Source organism: Erithacus rubecula, assembly GCF_903797595.1.
Source record: "Erithacus rubecula genome assembly, chromosome: 1".
Classification (NCBI taxonomy): domain Eukaryota; kingdom Metazoa; phylum Chordata; class Aves; order Passeriformes; family Muscicapidae; genus Erithacus; species Erithacus rubecula.
In genome coordinates, this window is record NC_136658.1 from 8,806,400 (window position 1) to 8,826,266 (window position 19,867).

The 19,867-nt window shown below is 38.4% G+C and overlaps 1 protein-coding gene across 6 annotated transcripts in view; it reads right to left on the minus strand.

The window, feature by feature from the left end:
- The window catches only part of ROBO2 (roundabout guidance receptor 2), a 432,478-nt gene that overhangs the window by 126,701 nt on the left and 285,910 nt on the right, over window positions 1-19,867 (minus strand). For all 6 annotated transcript variants that reach the window (XM_079322619.1, XM_079322621.1, XM_079322618.1 and 3 more), the window contains exons 3-5: window positions 15,322-15,479; window positions 13,650-13,770; window positions 3,976-4,114 (exon numbers count right to left, since the gene is read on the minus strand). In XM_079322619.1, coding sequence (XP_079178745.1) covers window positions 3,976-4,114; window positions 13,650-13,770; window positions 15,322-15,479 — 418 coding nt within the window. The remainder of the gene's footprint in view (window positions 1-3,975; window positions 4,115-13,649; window positions 13,771-15,321; window positions 15,480-19,867) is intronic.

The window sequence follows — 19,867 nt, forward strand, 5'->3', positions numbered from 1 at the left end:
AACTCAAAAGAGCAGGTTGTAATTTCATTAAAGATGTATTTACTGAGCTAAAACAGCTGTTCTGGGCTGGAATATAAAAAAAGGCCTATGTGATTGCTACTCAGTCATTTTTAAGGCAACTGAAAAATGCATTTGCTGAGCTAACCTCACTCTCCCGAAGAGCTGGCACTGCTAACTTCTTCTGTATAAAAGGTTTAAACAGTTATTATAGTGTGTCATAAATTTTGACTTGTAATTGAAAATCTCTTCACTTCCTAAAAAAAAAAAAGTACTTATTACTTGCTATATAATTACAGACCATGCAGCTGCTCTCCTCAGCTTCGCTAGAAAATTTGAAGACATGAAACACTGTACAAACCTTATTCAAATGTTATTAAATTGCTAGTCATAGATCTGCCACTCTCATGCTGTAGGCTCTCAAATAATGTCATTTTCTTCCTATTACCAGGACTAAAATGTAGATGAATGAGAAGTTGATCCAGGCCATACTGAGTTCCCTACCACAAAGGAGACCATCACCTCCTTGGAAGGAAAGTATAATCTCTATTTTTGCTGAGCAGACATCAAAGGGAAAGATACCTTTCCATGTGTCTGGAAAAAAATTTTAATGCATAAAGACAAATTTTATTTAATTTTCAGTAGGTCTTAATCATTATGCATTGCCACAATTGTCTGAGTCACTTTGACACAATCTTTGTGCCATTTCCTTGTGTCACTTATAGTGAGAAAATACTCTATTCATGGAATAGTGAACCTCATATTGCAGCCAAAGGCATAGGACTGGTGACCCCACAACATTCTGTTCACCTCCAGTAGTTTGACATGAGTCATACCTGATTAATTATTCCTCACCCTTTGTGTACTGGGGAAACTGTGCTGTGAGGCTGAATTTTTAGAGCAATTAAAATAAAATATACACCATGTGCCTCTACCTTTGATTCACAATGCATTTCAGTCTTGGGTCACTGATTTGAAGTGGACAGCTTCTGGAAAAGGGCTTTATACACCCCAGACCTTCTGTGTTTTGATTCTCTCTGTTGGTGCAGTATCAATATTTAGATCAACAAGGTATTAATTTGCTGGAACCAATTTAGGCTCTAACAAGAATTCTAAGCACTGAAAAATCTAAATAACTCTTTATCACAGTGGTGCAAAAGAAGTGTGAAAACAGTTATCATACAGTACTCACACTGCTGTTTTCACATAATATTTATCTTTTTTTAAAATTCTTTCCCAGTCATGCACAGAGGAGCTCCATGACTCAGATCACAGTTAATCTCAGGTCAGGTCTACAGCATGTTGAAAAGTAACTTCCTAGTGAGAGCAATATTTCCCAGCCATTTTAAAAACCGCTACTCAAAGAAGCACTTTAAAGTTTTAAATTCAAAATACAGACTATCACAGTTGGTTTAGATCAACAGTTCAAAACAACTGAAATTGGGAATGAAGTTTTGCACGGTCAGAATAAACTGCCTATTCTCATATTTGAAGCATGGTTATCTATATACTCCTGGGCAATTACACAGACAATTTGACAAATAGCCAACACTTTTTTTATAAAGAGTCATGTTTTCAAACATAGTAATTTCTTTAGAAATTGAGGTTTTTTTTCTCAATCCAATTGCAACTGGAGATGCTCAGAGTCCATCAGGGACTTTTATAATTAGAACTTTAACAGCCTGAAATTATTTTCCAATTACTACTCAACACACCAATTGGTGTAGCAATACTGTTCACATTTGTCATCAAAAATCACTGGAATTATTTTTCTCTTCACTTTCACATGGGTCACTAAAAAAACTAAAACAAGGTGAGGCAGAAAAACAGACAAGGATTTCTGAAAGGCCATGGATCCATCATCACTGATTCTGGCATTCACCAGGAGCAAATTACAGAAACAAAATGCATACAAAAATTCAGTTTGTCCCACTTTGCTTTCACTGATCCAGACACTTTGAAAACTGAATCAACAATAGACACATTTAAAAACCTGCAGTAATTGTTGAAACAGGTACCTACTGTAATTGTCTTGCAATCTAGTGATGAAGCCAAAATGAAATTATTGAAAAAATGAAAACAGACAGATGTGCAAAGAGCATTGTTAGCTGTAGAAACAGGAAATTTATATTGAAAGTTATAAGACAAATAGCTCAGAGATCTGCTCAGAAGTATTTATGCATGTAGGAAGAATAACAAAGGGAAATCCTTGAGGGCTGTATGTTTTATTGTAGATGTTAAAATGCTTAAAATACAGGAGCTGGGAAGCTAAAAGATAATTTGTCTTTTACCTCAAAAGAAAAAAAAAAAAAACAACAAAAAAACCCAAACAAACAAAAAAAGAGGAGTCATTTTGACATTCTTTCCTAATTTATAAAATTTTGGTACCATAATTTTCTTATCCATCCATTCATTCAGACTATATCTAGGCAAATTTCTTTGCTGGTATTAAAAAAATCCAGAAAAAACAATAGCTTTTGTTTTAGAGGTTGTAGTTTACCTTCCTGCCAGCATTGTCTGGAAATGTCCACTTTTTGGACAGTGAAGAAATGCTTACATATTGTGCTATAGAAATAAATTTTTAAAAAATATATAGAATAGAGAGCATACAATGTCAATTATCAGAAGCATTTGCCTCCAAAGTGCAGATGTTGGAGAAAAAGAAAGGATACAGTCACTAAAAATATCTAATAGAAATGCAGTCTAACCAAAGACAATGTGGGTTCATCATCTATTATTTCTGTTTATGTGACTTAGAAGCAGATATGATTTAAAACAACAGAAGCAGCACAAAAGCAAGAATAAATCACAGAAACACAATGTATTTACTGTGGACTACTCTACAATACATAGTTAAGAGCAAGCAAAGAGAAAAATCTATCCTGACATCCAAAGTCTTCTCTTGAAAATAATATTTTACGCATTACATTCATACACATCTGTCACTATAATAAGCAAAAGAGCTATGTTACTTTTAAAATTTGTTTTAATTGCAAGAAAATAAATTTTTTTTTTAAAAGTACACACATATATATATAGAGATATGTATCTAACTTACATAGAAATGTTTTTTTCTAGACTATGTATTTTTCCATTAGTATATTCAACTGATGGAAAATATCAGGTATAGTGGGGGGAAAAAAAAGAGGCACTATTTATGTTTACTGCTAAAATTAAAGCTGTACAAAAGTAAATCAGGACTCATAGTGCCAGAAGGACTTGCTGGGTTGTGGAGACCTGGGTTCTAATTCCTGTTCCCAGAGCTATTTCCATGTTGAGATTTTTTAATGAAATAATGATTCAGCATCAAAACAATAAAGAATTCCAGAAAATGAAGACCAAACACTGCTCTGTTAGTTGAAAGGAGCCAAACTAATTTAAAACCCTTTTGCAGGAGAGACTCCCTTCCCCTGCTCACTAAAATTTTCTCCTTGTTTGTTCCAGAGTAAATTAATCTTTCTTGAACACAGGGGGCCTGTTCCAGATTTCAACTCTGCTTTACACTTCTGCTAGTCTGGCTTTTTGTTTCCTCAAGAGGAGCGTTTCTCTCCAAGACTTAATAGACACAAACTGAGGAGCCAGCAAAGCCCACCACGCTCTGCTTGTAATTCACCTTGCCAGTGCAACAGAGCAACTTTCCTGCCAAGTTTTCTCCCTCTTGGTATCAGCACATCATTCTGAAGGCTACTATCACTATTACAGTCCTAAAACATCTTTACTGTCTCCAATAAATTCACTGAATACCCATGTGCTCACAACACCTACACATCACTTTTGTTCCTCCACAGGAATCCATTACCTGGACAATTCACCCAGCTTGGGTTTCCCTGCACAGCTGCCTGTGGAACGAGATTTGTAGCGCCAAAAGAGCAGCAACGTGGGAAATAAATCTGGGACACAAAGAGCAAACTCTCAGTAGTGGGGATGGATTCCAGCATTGTGCAGCAAGAGGAATCTGAAGGTGGACGTGGCTCTCACCTTCCTCTCGGTAGGTCGGCGTCGTCTTTCCTCCAGCGGACGGTGGGGGTGGGATCCCCCTGCACCTGGCAGCGGAAATCCACGGGCTCCTCCTCCAGCACCACCTGGTTGATCGGGCGCCTGACAAACGTGGGCCGCTCTGGAAGAGAATGGAAACCCCACAGTGAGTCACAGGCTGCAATGAGCACTCCTGGACTTCTCAGAGTCTCGCTGCTTACCCGTCCATCAAACGGAAAGCAGGCTGAGCTCCACAAAGTCAGCAAGTGGAACTGACGGTGTGCAGAGATACCAAGAGGGCGGCCAGGTTGGAGGGGCAGGGCTGTCCCATCCCACCCTCCAGCAAGAGCCACCAGAAGCACCTGCCAGGCAGTGTAGAGGGCTCTGGGGCCATGCCCTTCCCAGGAAAAGCTGTGGCTCTGCAGCGCTGCACATCCAGAGCCTGAGCAGTGTAGGAGCTGCCAGTGGAGTCACTGCCTTTGGCAGTGATCAATATCTTGATGCTTCAGAGGAAATTTAAACTCCTTGTTACACACCTCAGGCAATTGTGAGCTGTCGAGCCCAGGACAGAGCTTCTCTGATCCTCATTGCCAACTTCACCATGGAAAACCAAATTAAGGTCTGAATAATAACTTCTGTTTACCCTTGTTATGTTAGGCTGCACAGCTACAAATAGTATTAATCACCATAATGCCATACAGGCCTGCTTAAAATCCAGATGCAGAGCCACAATCTGATCTCAGTTACACTGGTACAAAATCCAAGTACCGGTAATTTCATTTGAAAGGATGTCACTGGGGATAGTTTTCAAGTTGCCTTTGGATGACACAATTTTTATTTTTTTTTTTCTGTCCTCTCAGCCATACCACACTTTTATTGTCATAAATTATTTATGCTAGTCAAACCATTATAAGACTGGGTTTATATGAAACAGTATTTCCACTCAAGACAGGGATTTATCATGAAGACATTTAAAACTGGTTACACACTATGTTTCACATTTCACTCTCAGCAAGTTAAGGGGCATGATGTCACTTAGAAAAATTACTCAGACTTTTTGCAGATGCAAGCAATACCAGATTCTCATTCAGGCAGTTTGTCTTGATAACTACAGAGCTAATTTTATATGTTTGTTATGCATGATTATAAATGCAATTAATTTTAAAAAAGTTAAAAGAACATGACTGAGGTTGAAAAATCAAGCAGGCCACACTTACTGACAGAATTAAGTGTCTGTATGTCTTTTAGTCACTTCCTTTGTTTATGATGCCTTATGGGACTGATGGGTTGCAGTTATATGATCACACACTATTTTTTTCCCCAAACATCTCCAGATTTTTGATATTCATTTAATGAGCAGGTGTTTAATGTTTTGCTTTAGTTCTACTGTTTAGAGGGTGGCCCCTGTCTTACAACTCAAGCAGCACTTCAAAGTCAGAATTATTAATTTCCTCATGACCTCTATTACACCTATTTTAATGCTTTGTAATCACCTCACTTATTTTCATAGCTCCTCTCTGAGGTAAGATAGAGATCTTAGAAAACAAGGTAAAAAGTATCTGCTTAATTTTGATGTTCCACCTGAACATCACAAAACTGACTTTTTTTTTTTTTTTTTGAGAGGTTGGGGGGTTGGGTGGAAATGAAGTTTTAATTTTGTGTGCTCAAAGCTCAGCTTCCATTAATTCAACTGCTGACAAAAAAAGTGTTCACCACTTTTGCAAATTGGAATATCAGTCAGAAAATGAGGAACACAAAACCACCTGTTAGTAATTATGCAAATGAGTGACAGCATCACACAGGAATTCCTTATTAGCAGGGAAACCTATTGGCAGGGGAAAACATATTTTGTCAGCAGAAGAATAGACATGCTCAAGAATCTATAGCACTTTTCAGGATGAGAGAGATAAAAGCATGTCTAATGGGCAAAGATTCTTCTCCCCAAGCTATTGCTTTTGTCCTATTCCTATTCCTGCCCAGGATCTGCAGATTCCAGCAATGTTTGGGCAAGTAAATTAATTCCTAGCCTCTCTGCTTATATTGAAATCTTGACAATTTCCCATTTCAAGTCTATGTACAAGCCATATCAAGCTGCTGACTGTTTCCTTAGTAATTTCATCTTTATTTTTTTAGTCCAGAATGAACATTTTTCACACCTGGAACCCAGCAAGTTCACAAGTCCAATATACCTCACAGCAAATGGCTTTTCTCCACTGAGTGTTTGGTCTACACTTGAACAGGAGCTCCTTTTCCTCAGGTCAAATTCAGCCCATCCACAAACTTAACACAAGAAAAGTCAGCTGGAGTACCCAAGGACCCTCCCAGGAGAGTGACAGCAGCAAGAACACAGTGCTGACACAAGAAAAATTCTGCCCAGATCTGCATTCATGGGTTCTCTGGTGTATGAATGGGTGACTCTATTACTTTTTTTTTTTTAGGCAGGTGCATATTTGGCTAAATTTAGTGACAACCCTCTTGAGAAGCAAAAAAAAAAAAAAAAAAAAAAGTACATCTCTGGCATAGTGTAGCTATTCCAAATGTATTCTGGGTACCTGATATTCAGTATGAGGCACCTGCACTTTTCAGGACAAAAAGCCTCCTCCATTCCTCTCATTCCTGACCATTTCACTCCAATTATCCCCTTTGTCTCTAAGCTGCAAGAACTTCAAGACTCTTAGAGAAGAGTCAATTATTTTGTCCATTTACTTTAATTTTGTCAATTAAAATCAATTTTCCAGTTATGCATGAAAAAATTTGGATAAAGTAATTTTAATTTGATAAACTTATTAAAACTGAAGAAAAAAAAAATCCTAATGCTAAGCAATGTACTTATTGTCCATCTGTAATTACATGGATCTGGACCAGAATATTTTAATGACACTTCCTGCAAGTTTTCAACAACATCTTTTTCACAACTTCTTTCCTCAGAAGAGCTTAGACCAACTCCTGCTCTCAGCTCACACACTCTTCATTTCAGCATTTGTTTTTTAAGACATAATCTAAGACATGAACTAAGAAATTCAGATCCAGATCAGCACTCTAACTGGTGATTTAGAGGCCCTGGTTCATCCCCATTGGATTTAAACAACTCTGACTTCTTCTGCATACAAAAATCATTTTAGACCAGGTTTAAAAAAGCTGTGTGTAAACAGCTAAGAGATTAGAATGTGCATACTTATGATTTTGGTACTTGTGGCTGTCAATTCTCCTATCCAGGAGATGAGAAAATAAATTCCTGTCTCATTTTGAGGAGAACCCAGCTGAGGAGAAAGTAAATGGCCCTGAGGTCATTAGATAAATCACTGGATTCCACATCAAGGCAATTTAGGAGAATACACACATTTGTTTCACATCAGCTTCTAAAACTGTGTATTTTCAAAAACATCTAAGAAGTTGCTAGAAAATCAATAGCTGTGAAAGGACAGAGCCCAGTTAGCAAGGCCATGCAAATACCAACAACTGCTGCTTCCATTTTTCCATCATCTCTGCATTTGGCACAGCGGGAATCAGGAAAGAACAAGTTCTCTCTCATGTTGTTTCCTGTATTTGTATCACTCAGAAAACCCCTTCAATATGTCCAATAGCTAATTATACAGCTATAAAGTGATCAGAGTGAATGCCATTGCCAATGCAATTAACATTCTTTATGTGAGATTAACTGGATTTGAGTCACCTGCATAACTTGCTTACAATGTTAATCTCTCAGGAGACAAAGTGCTGCTTGCCCAAGCATGCTAAATAAAGGTTTCTTTGCACAGCCAGGTCAAATTTAGTTTCAGAGCTAATCTTGGGGGGGGGAAAGTCTTTTTCATATTTTTTCTTCTGAAACAGTTTACTAATAAATAAAGCCTTGAAGTATAATTAAATATTGTTACACTGTCAACAGCATCCAGAGAACAATATATTTCAGAAACAAGAAGAAAGGGTGATAAATTAAAATCATAGGCATATATAAAAAATTTTAATATACCTATTTTATAAGCTTTCACTGAGTAAATAAAGTACTCACTTCCCTGACTTTCTCTGATGAATATTAAAAAAATCTTTGAAGAGAACTACAGAATAGGTCATGGTTATATGTCATGTCAACCAGCCCTGCTATTACTAGGTTGACCTTTATAACTTCAGAATAAACTTTGCTTGCAGTTATAAAAGGGGAGTGTTAATGCAATCTGGACACACACCTACAATCTGTTGCAGTGCTTGAGGTATGTGCTGCAAGGAAACTACAGATCCGAGCCAGAAACAGCAAAATGCTTTCCTTGCTTTGGGTGCTGACACAAGTTAACCTCAAAACTCAATTCTTCCCATATTTAACAATTGGTCTGAGTATCACAGTCTATTAGAGAGACTCAGATGACCTTCAGATGTATTACTGCCCTTTCCCTGTTTCCTCAAAAAGTTAGACAGCTGTATATGTGGCCTCAATCTAATTAAAATGTTCCTAACTACCTTAATATGTTTTTCTCTGGTGAGGCAACTGCTAGAGTGAAGGATTTGATGGTCCTCATAATGCAGAGCCTCAATCTGATTTAGAATTGTTCTTGTTTTCTCTGTCTTTGCTGGATAGAAGACATCATCTTTCTAAAATGTTTTTGTGTTCTAAAAAGACTACCGAAACACAAATTAAAAGGCTTTGGGGAGGGATTTAATAGCAAATACTTACATTTAAATGCTTTTTGCACTTTATAGTTCTGATTCAAAGGGAAAAAAGTAAATGTTAGATGGTTGGAACTAAGTTTCACTTCAGAATGCTGTCAATAGCATAGATATTTCATTAAAGGCAACGTGATCTGGAGGAAGTAAAGCTCTCTGCCAAAAGAAGAGCACGTGAAAGAAGACATGATATTACAATCTCACTAAAATTATCTATGTTGGCCAAATAAATGAAAATAGAATTGCAAAAGAAGGTGGTTATATATTTATAGATGTTCTTCTACTGCATTTTTCCCTTTTTCATTTCAGAAATAAGCACTTGTGTAGACATCAGAAATTCCTGCACTCTAAGCAGCACCCAAGGCATGATGAGCTTGCACAGTAAAGGCATGGAGCACCAACAAGAAGCAAATGCAGTAAAATGAATGTTATCAGTTGCTAGTGGTTTTCTCCTTTTATATACATCTACAGTCATGTTAATAACAGGTTTTACTGACTGTTACATACAGGCTTTGGGGACATAATCAGACAATTTTTTCAGAGCTGTATCATTATCCTGCAACAACTTCTTGATATCTGAGGGTAACAAATATTCTAAAGCTAAACTGGCTTTTGGCAAAGTGCCACAAGTAGGCTGCAAGTGGAAAATACAGGGATTTGAAGAAAACCAGGAGGAGATTTGACCCTAAGGAAAAAATACACACTGTTGATTTCTCTGTCTTGACCTATGAATGTATACTTGGTTTTGGTAGATTTTTCCACGTGACTGGGAAAGCTATTCAGGATACAATGGGTCAAGACTCTGCTGAAGTCTTCCACATAGGCAGAGCTCAAGAAAGTAAAATGGGGCACAATGTCTTCATTGAAGGGATTTTAGGGATTTTTTCTCTTCTAACACCATGTCATCATAGGATACTCTTTTTTGAAACTAGGGTTTCTCTTTCAGTCTGACAATATCTACAGAACATCAAACACAAATACTTCCTCAAGCATCAGACAAAAATACCTCTTCATCCCACAGGACCTTATTAGCTGAAAAAAGGTTTCAGATACCAAAGATAAAATCAAAGATTAATCCAAAACAATCTTTAATATGTCCAAATTGACATATCTTTTAAAGATATTTTTGTACTCTTCTTACTCATGCTTTATATTCTTTTGAGGCTCTTCTATATATATCTTTTTCCACTGCTTGATGTTAGCCTCTTGAAGCTGATATACTAAGGCTTTCATTGATTTCACTGAGCTTTAGAATCAATATACAAGATATACCTTTGTACATTCTCTTCAAACATGCCATTTTAAGTGCAAAGGGAAATAAAAGAACATGAAACAGTTAATACAACTTGAAAACTTAGAACAGTGAAGTAGCATGACAAAATGATAAAGGTTATCTTAAGGAGTAATGTCTTCTCAATTTAATTTCTGGCTCCATATTATGTATTTACAAACAAAGCTTTCTTACAAATTGGAATTAAACTGTTTCTGTTTTGCATCTTGCTTTAATTCTGTTCAGCCAAGGGCTATGAGCCCAAACACAAGCAATGCAGCCTAATTTGTATCACTTACACTTCGGAAATTGGCCTTTAGAATAATGTGCACACAATAATCAAGTCCCATGCTGCCTCTTTTTGTGAACATTAGGACTGAGGTTATTAACTTCCCTTAAAGTGCAACTTAAGACTGTGACAGACCTTGTCTTTCTGCTTTACTCCAAGATTACACCTTGGAGCCTCATAAAGGCAAAAACTAGAAGAAATGCTTGAAAAAGAAGGCTAACAAAATGTAGTGCATCTTCGTCACTATTCAAAACAGTTTTGGATAGCACTGCTTATATGATCATTATGGTATTTTACTGTGAAAGAATGCCAATTTTCTGCTAATAGAAGGATCATGACTTGGGAGCAAAACTAATTCAAACTACATTGACACCACCAGTATACCATTAAGAGTGCCTAAATGTTGAACACAATGTTTGCTATGCAGATAAGCTTGGGAAAAAAATGTGGAAGTTCTACATGTATTATTCATAACTATCTCTCAGTAAAGGTTATTCAGTGGATATTAGCCAAGTGGACATATTCTGCATATGGGAAAATTTTATTTTCTCCCCCTACTGCTTCCCAAGGTTCTTATGGCCCATTTTATTTTATTGTTTTTAAACTGAGGAAAAGTGTAATCTTTCAGGCTAAGCTTCCATGCTGCTCCCCTTGGGCCACCAGTTCCCACCACACTGACTCAGTTTTTCCAGAGGCAATGCCTCAAGCTAAATTTACTGTACAGGGAGCCAGAGATCTGCCACAAGTCACATGCAGAAGTTAACTTCAGGTATTACAGAAAAACTTTCAAAGCCAAAAGTAACAAGTAGAAGGTTTCTGGAAAGGTCTAAGAGCTAGTATGAAACTGTTCCTTTTCCTATATAATGTGTTTACTAAGGCTCCATTCACACAGTTTGGGGAATTCTTATTTGGGAAGGGAATGAAGACATGACTGATCAGCTAATTAATACATGTTCCTTTTCAGAATTAGCACCAGCTATAGATTTGCCAGTCACATTAAAATTCTCTGAGTCTCCCACTTTATTTTGGAGTCCATTTTCAAATATGTTCAAAGCAGTTAAAGTTTGGCACATGAATTGCATATAAGTATTCCTGGTATATTTTTCATCAACATTTGCAGTATTCCCATGTTCCTCAGACCCATGAGTCGTATCAGAGGAAGGCTGTGAACCCAACATACGATCCTGGTGGTTTTGCCTGTGTTCAGTGAAGCCAATTTGAACATGCAGAGCCAATCTGACATTTCCCAGAGTCACTGGATTTATTTAATTGTGCTTGGAGTGATCGGACTGTCCAGTAGATACACTGCTTCCTGGAAACACCATGGATAATGCTCTCCAGTCACTGTGCACATCCCTGCCCACACATGGGCTGCTGCCTGGAGCCCAGGAATGGAATATAACTGCTGGAAAGCATGGGCAAGCTCCCTCCTTTTGTATGGAGGGGACCAGAGCTGCCCTGGACACTGAGCCCAGGGCACCAACAGAGAGACTCAGGGCCACAGGAGAGCCAAATCATCTTGTGAGACAGCAGGTCACAGCCTGAGCACCTGCTTCCTGCATGCTACTCTTTCACAGCAAAAATGAAAGTGGAGAGGTACCTGGGAATACCCAGATAGAAGGGGGAATGCAGGAAGATATTGCAGTAGGGAATTTTAAATACAATTTTCTTTAGGTGGTCTAACGCAATTAAGAAGGATTAAAAATATCTAATTTCATTTATTGCTGATTTTGTTTGGTATTCACCAAATAGTTTTAGATTGTATTTTGCAAGTTGATTGCTATGATTATACCCCGGAAAAAAATCAGAATATTGTAATTGGCTATGTATTATTTTACATATCAAGACGAACCTAATATGTTTCATAGCTCTGCAGGATATGAAATTACATGCACATTTCATCTTCCATTCCTACAGCTCAATGCTTTTTAACAAATTATTTTCTTAAGGATTTCTTAAGGCTTTGTAGTTTAGGACTGCAATCTGCTTGCTATCCACAGGGAGTATTACCAGAGATTAGCAGTACTTAAACTGATGAAGGAGATATGTCATGTCTCTTTTGCATCTGTATAAAGCTACAACTCTAACAGATTGGCTGCAAAGGTAATAATAATTTGACAGAGATCCTTTCTCTGTTTTTTTTTTCTACAAGGTATAATAGTTCTGTCTTTAAAAGCCACATATTTCCATGTTTCCACTGCAGCCAGTTGCAGTGGAAACCTTTTCAGTCCTGAAAAGCTGGAAAGCAGCATAACCTCAGAAATTCATAGATCTTGTCTAGTAAAAATCTTTCTCTGCCTTTTGTGAATCACATAATTCTTTTTAAGTGGATAAACAAATTTTGAATTGCACATACATGCAAACACAGACATGGCAATATGAGTGACTGGGTTTTTCAGTAAACCATATTAGGCAGGAGGTGAAAAAATCTGGAGCATCTGCTTCACAAAGAGCCTTAGGAATTCTGTTAAAAGTCTGGCATTACAAAGAGTCTTGTTTGGAATTTCAGCAGTGTATCAAGGACATCAAAGAGGTGCAGCAGGAGGGAACATTAACACCATTTCTCTCTCTTTTGTCAGCACAGACATGTTTTCCTTAGCAGCGAGGGTTTTTCCTTATTGATCTTCCTTTGTTTGCTCAGAACCTCTTGACTAATTCCTAAAAACCCACATCTGTAGGATATACCACAGCATGATTTTGTGGCTTTGCTTCTAATTCAGTTGCTAGCAGGATGAATCCAGCTCTAGGTTGGGTTACTTTGCTCTTGCTCTGGATGCCAACCATGGGACAAGTGCTCCTAACAACAAATTCTTGCCTTGCCCATCAGGTCTAGAGGCTCTTTCACACAGGAAGCTTATTCATTTTTAAATCATTCACCAGCACCAATAATCTAAAAGTTGTCCTGGCTTACAGAAGGAAAAGCTGTTTCAGATCCTCTTAAAAATGAATGCCAAAAGTTATCTCTGTATATTCAAAAATTTGATTTTGGAATTGTCTCCAATGATGTTGTACTGATCAAGTGAGGATTTTTGTGCTTTTCTGCAAAGGTTTGATTTCATATTTCATATTTCCCTTGGAAATATGGAATTATTTTAAAAGGCAATCCTGGTCTAAATATCTGGTAAACAGGCATTGTCAAGTGTATTAAAAGTAGCTTAATTACACTTGGCCATTCTGTGAGGGAGAACACTGTCCTGCAACAACATCTCTGGTTATGCACATCACTGTGAACCTCCAATCAGACTGAAACTATGTGCTGAGAAGGAAAATGTTGAGCCACCACGGCTCCATCATTATAAACCTCAGCTTTTAAAACCTGATTTCCTTCTGAAGCTGTGAAATCTTGAGCAGTACTGCTGTGTTTTGTCAACCCTGCTTTGTCTCATGTTTTCATGAGCCACCCAGGGTAATTCAGCCTACAACATTTTTAGGGAAAAAGCAATAAAGGCAGGGTGTCTTTACCAAAGACAGTCAGCTCTGCAGGGTCACTGTCACGTTCCCCCACCATGTTGGTCCCCACACAGGTGTACATCCCTGCATCACTTTTCCTGGTGTTGGAGATCATCAGCTTCCCACCACGGATCTGTTTCAAAAAAAAAGAAACATTTTTTTAACTTCAGGTAAACAAAATACGTCAGAAAAAGTGCTACCTTCACAGGTCACAAGTTCCATAACCAAGACATTCTAAACTTTTGTTTGTAAATATATGTATAGTTTTAAAATTATATACTTAAATATTTAAATATCTTTAAGCTCTTATAGAACACATTTTTATCCCACTGAATAATTTCAATTTGAAACTGATTTCAACTGCATTTGATTTTGTTCCTTTGGCTTTCAATAGATTCTTTACATTTCAAAAATTGCATTTATGGATGCCTCTTGGAAGCACAGAGTACTTTCATTGCTTGCATAGTGATATATATAGCACTCTTGACATTCTCTGGAAAAAAAAAAAAGGTAATTTAACTTAGCTTGATTTAGTTAATTTTATTTTACTGGTGGCTGAACAGTCTCCTTGATCACTAATAAATGTTCTCTTTTTGTTAAGGCAAACAGACTGAATCTGGCCCAAACTAGGAATTCACCTGACACTTAATATTTTCTTGGCTAGAAAGGGTGCTTACAGAGTTAAAGAACAGAGTAGTTGAAAGAAATGAAGTAAAAATGTGTGGCTTGAGAAGTCACAGTGTCAAAGGTTAGGCAATGGATTGCTCCAGAATAAGCTGGGAATTTAACCAAAGAAACATGAGAGTCAGGGAATGATAGCCAGTTCTCTGCAACTCTGCTCTGCTACTCTTGAGTAGACCCTAGCACAGTCTCATCCACAAATAGCAACAGCTCAGATTCTTTGGTTTAGAATAATTCCTCAGGCTTCCAGAGCCACTAACAAGCTTCCTGAGAGTACTTCCATGTTGAATAAGGTCAGCACTGAATCATTCCATATAACATGAAATTTTCTTGGAGAAATATTAATGGTGAAAAGCTAAGCATTTAAAAATTAGGAAAGAAACATGTTCTCAACCCCTTAATTTATCACATTTGCATGCACAGACCATGATATATCTCTGATCACTTGGTAAGTTAAATATTTCTGCTGGATCCTTTTTCATTCAGTACAAAACATGAACGGCCACAGAATTCAACCAGTGTTAGTCATTTGCTCAACATTTATTCCTTTTCAGGAACCATAATTCTTTAGAGTATGACTTCAGTTTTTATTTAGGCACATCCAAATTGCTACAACTATAAAATCACTGGTGTCATTCTACGATGTTGGGTTTTTTCCCAGGGATTATTTGTGCACCTCATAGACTTATAAACACCTCTCTGATATTCTCAGTCTGAAGAACTGAGATATAGAAAAAGGTAAAACCAAACTGGTCAAAGATATCCACTAAGTCCTTCCATGACTGAATCTCCAGCTCTAAGGGTGGATCACCATCACACTGGATTTACAAATCAACCCTCCAAAAAGCTCAAGCTGGAGAGCCAGACTAGGAGCAACAAACAGCTCAGAGAGGCCAAGAATAACATCAAATCCATGGGAAAGGTTATAAACCTGTGTAAATTCTGCTGCCCTCAGCTGTGGGCCCTGTGTCTACAGATAAAAAACCACCTGGGCTGTACTCACACTGATCCGCTCCTCTCTGTCGTCAATGCGGACTTTGTCTTTCTTCCAGTAGATGGTGGGCTCGGGGTGCCCCCGAGGGGGCTGGCACTCCAGGATTGCAGGCTCTCCAGCTGCCACCACCACATCTGTGGGGTTTTGGCGGAAGTCATCCCGCAGCACTAAAGAGATAGATGAAGGACAGAGGAAAAAAAATTAATAGAAGTGATAACGTTGTAAGTGGGGTAAAAAAACATAGAAATGCATACTATTAAATAAGTCTCAACTATTATTAGATGATCACTTTGCTTTTTATATTGACTGTAAAAGATCTGAAAAATTTAGCTGGGCAGATACGCCCTTTCGTCCAGTGGAGCCAGACTTGACATACAGGGCTTGTGTTTTCCTTTTTTTTTTTTTTTTCCAGATAAGAACATTTCTCTGCATTTAAGTTTCAAGGATGTGTAGCACCCATTACTCCTCTTAACCTTGACAGGATTACTTTCCATCATTACAAAAACAGCACTGCAGGTTAGGTTCTTTTCACAAGAGAAAACAACTTGCTAAATATCTGCCTTGTCTGGGTCTCCAATTCTAGCACAAGCTCAGTAAAAAAGGGACAGTACTAATATTGAATTGCAGAGTTACACTTTGGCTAAGGGCATTGCCATTATTACTGTTATTATTGTATTTCTAGTACATACTTTCTACAATGTTCATCAGTTCTGAAAGGTGACAGACAAAAAAAAAAAAAATGATAGCAATGTACTTCCAAAGTATTTATTTCTTCCTTCTATATTTTTAGTTCTAATAATTTTGCCACCTTGACCAGCCCTATCCCATCGGAAAGAAAGAGCATTTAAATCATCAATCTGTTTGAAAATGAAATTAGGCAACACAGGATGGCTTCTTATATACATCAACTTCTGTAAAGGATTAGGTCCAACTAGCTGGTTTCAGTGTGTTACAATGATATCCACTTCATCCTTATTCTTCCATGTGTGTCCTAGTCTGTAGGTTAATTGACATTCTTATAAACATAAAACTGAAAATAGCTCTAGATGAGCTACTGAAATAGAATTTAGGGCATTGCCCCTCCTTGAATTTGAGCTACTCGTGGCTTTCATTACAGCTTTAAAACAGTTCTCGCCCTTAATGGAACCAGGGCCCTCTGAGAAATTAGAAAACACTGTATCCTAGTGAAGGGGCAAGTCAGGAAGAGTTCAGCAGAAATTGCTCAGTTTCATTTCATAAGCAGAGATAATTTACTGCTTTCGATGTTAATAAAATGTGCCCCATTTTAACATTTGGAACTGAATATTTTTCTCTTCTGTAATAAGCCAGAAGAAAAATATGATTAATACATACAAGAATTGGTCTCTGAATAGTCTGAGGTGAGTGGGCTGTATATATCTGGCACTTGAAATGACATGGAGGTAACTTTTATTGTTCTCCATTTCAGGATACACAGGTAGATCCCAGAGGAAGGAGGGAATTAAAAGTTAATTCCTTTTCTAACACACACACACACACACACACAAAAAGAGTGACTATTTAGGTTTCGCTCTTGAAGCATAAAATAAAAGTGACAGGAGGCAGCTGGCAACAAATGCAACTCTGGCAAGAACTTGTAGTCTTAGGTGACACACCCAATAGACAACAAAAAACTCAATCCTCAAATATTTCTGAATAATACAAATCTTCTGATTCACAATAATCAAATTGACAGAAATGGAATTTATACAACTTCAAGATCAAGAGGAAGAAATAATTTATGCAGTGCAGAGCACCGAAATAGTATGATAAATATCATGGGCTGCTGACTATTGGCAGCACAACACTTTCAAAGCCAAGAAAGTCAATATCATGAGAATGTCAGAGAAAGAACCAGAAAAAAAGTCTTACAAAATCATGGTTTCTAGGAAAGCAGCTTCATATGTCTTTGTGATCCACATGATACACAGGAGAAAAAAAGTACTTCTAGACAATGCTATACCCACATTTGTACAAATGGCAAATAGATAAAAATTAATTTCTGCTATTTGTACTATTACACACAAAATAAATATTATTTTTATTGGCTTGATTCTACTTGTAATTACAGAACTTCAGTGTAAATCCATTAATGGAAAATCCCCAGAAAATCAGCAGATCCCACCACATAATGGCTTTATATTCCTGACTCCTAACTCCTGGCAGCAATATTAAGGAAAGCATTTTCCTTGAACATTTCACACTGCTGTATGAACCTGACAAACACAGTTTCTTGGAGTGATACACAGCAAATTACATTAACTTTCTCTGAATCATCCCAGCAATTGTGTAAGGTTCCAATCAGCCTCAGAATATGAGGCTAAGAGGTGATTTGATTTTATCACATTCCTTTACCCAAAGTCTCACTGCAAAACTGGCTTGAACAGAAGACAAAATTGATGCTACAGGCTTTGCTTAATCTTGCTCTGTACCTCAACACATATGTGAATCTTTAATAGATATATCTCACTGTTTCCATCTAAAGAATTCTGTGTTTTGGAGGGAAAAGAAAAAAAAGGTTGTAGAAAAAAGAAATAGGGAAAAAATAAAGCAGTGACAGAAAAGCAAAGATAAGAGAAAAACGCCTGAAATATAAATTAAAGTGAGAAAATAACTTGGCGAGGAAGAGGGGGAACACTAACTTTAGGGAGACGAAAAAGAAAAAGCCAGATAAAGGAAGGGGGAAAAAAGAATAAAAGCAGAGGAAAGAAACAAGGTAAAGAGCAAAGGGCACAGGCTGACATTCCTGTAATTGAGTATTTAATGCAATCTAACAATGAAATAAAGCCCAGATGTTAATCTGACCAGCTCAGTCATCCCAGAACATGCTCACCCCAAGAGAGAGGGAGCAGGGAAGAGGAGGGCAGAGCATGAGCTGGTGAGTTTGGCTTTCCTCCTGGAGTGGCACAGGAAACCACAGAATGAGGAACCATCAACTGGAAGTTGAGTTCACACGTATTAGCACAGTAAATGGAAAAGTTGCAGCACAGCTTAGTGCACTCACCATATCTAATGGTACAATCATCTGTGAAAACAGAAAAATGATTGAGAGCTGCAGAATATTCCTCAGCCAATTATCCACAATTGCTGGGTACTTCCAAATAACTATTAGTGTGCCTGACAGACCACCCTCTCCACGCACAGGCAAAAAGCTTTTGCTCACTTGAGAAGCCAGCCATCCTCAGGGCCCTTCTGGCAGGGCACAAACACTAATGTTTTCAAAATTCAACACAAGCAGCACTATGCTGCCATCAGCTTCCTCACTCTTTGTTCTTGCTTTGCTTTATTCCAGTTTTACACACAGCTTCCTTGGTGTGTTTCCTTACGTTTTTGGTGTTACCTGACATTCTTTACTGCAAGGTCCAAAGAAGTTCTGCATGCTGCATCCCTGGAAGTGTTCAAGGCCAGTCTCTGAGCAACCTGGTCTAGGAAAGATGTCCCAGACCATGGGATAGGGGGTGATCTTTAAGCTCCTTCCATGCCAAACCTTTCAGTGATTCTATGACCCAACAAGGGGTGCCAAAGGGGAAGGTGACCCCACACTGCATGGCAGCCCTGGGGCTGCTCCCCCTACCAGCCCAGCAGCACAGACACCCCCACGTTTCAAAAGGCAAAGCCTTGCAAGGGCAAAAGCTTCCAGATGGCCAAGCCTTGCTGCCTGGAAAGGCACTGAGGGACTAGAGAGCTGCAGAGAGCAGCTAAAGTGCACACACAGCCCACAGTGGCACTGAAAGTTAATTAAACTTTGATCAGCCTCTTTGTGGCTCAAACAAGCTGATGCTGCTCAAACAAGATAGATGTCTGTGAGCAGTCAGGGCAGTCTTTAAGGCCATTTCCAGGTAGCCAGGAGTGTAACCAGGAAAGGGAGCACATCCAGCTCTGGGATAAACACAGGGAGCCAGCACCTGCTGGAGCGAGGGATGAGAGGGAAAGGAGCCTTTAAAAAGGAGACCCTGCTCCCAAGGCAGCTGCTAACAGCACCTGCCAGCTTAGGCCCAAATCCAGGCCTCGGTCAAACTGATGCTCATAAACTCAGGGAATTACATGGAAACCGAATTAATTTCCTCGGCTGAGGTTCCAGCGATTTGTTTAAAGGAAGTGGAGATAAAGCCACGATGTTTATGGGGTAGGAGGGAAGGTGGCGGGGTCAAAATTATTCCAGGCTAGATATCCATGCCTTAATCCTTCTTTCCAGCTTTCAGACCCTGAGAAAGAAAACATTTTTATAGGATTTACATTTACATGATGATTACAAATAACCATCTGTCTGCTTCCACTTTTTCAATCTGGTCCGTGTCCCACGAGCCCCCAGCCTGTGGTCAGAGCAGCTAAGCTGGAGGGAAGAAGTGGATGCCCGTCAGGAGGCTTTGGGATAATTGCATTCTTCTTGTCTCTCTACCTCCTCCCCCTCTGTGTGCACGGCGAACATCTGAAATTACCGGGGACAGGAGGGAGGGAAAGAGTATCTTTGTAGCCTTTTTCAATGAATTGTAATGTCTTAAAACACAGCTACATCTGTTGTGCTGACTAGAGGGTA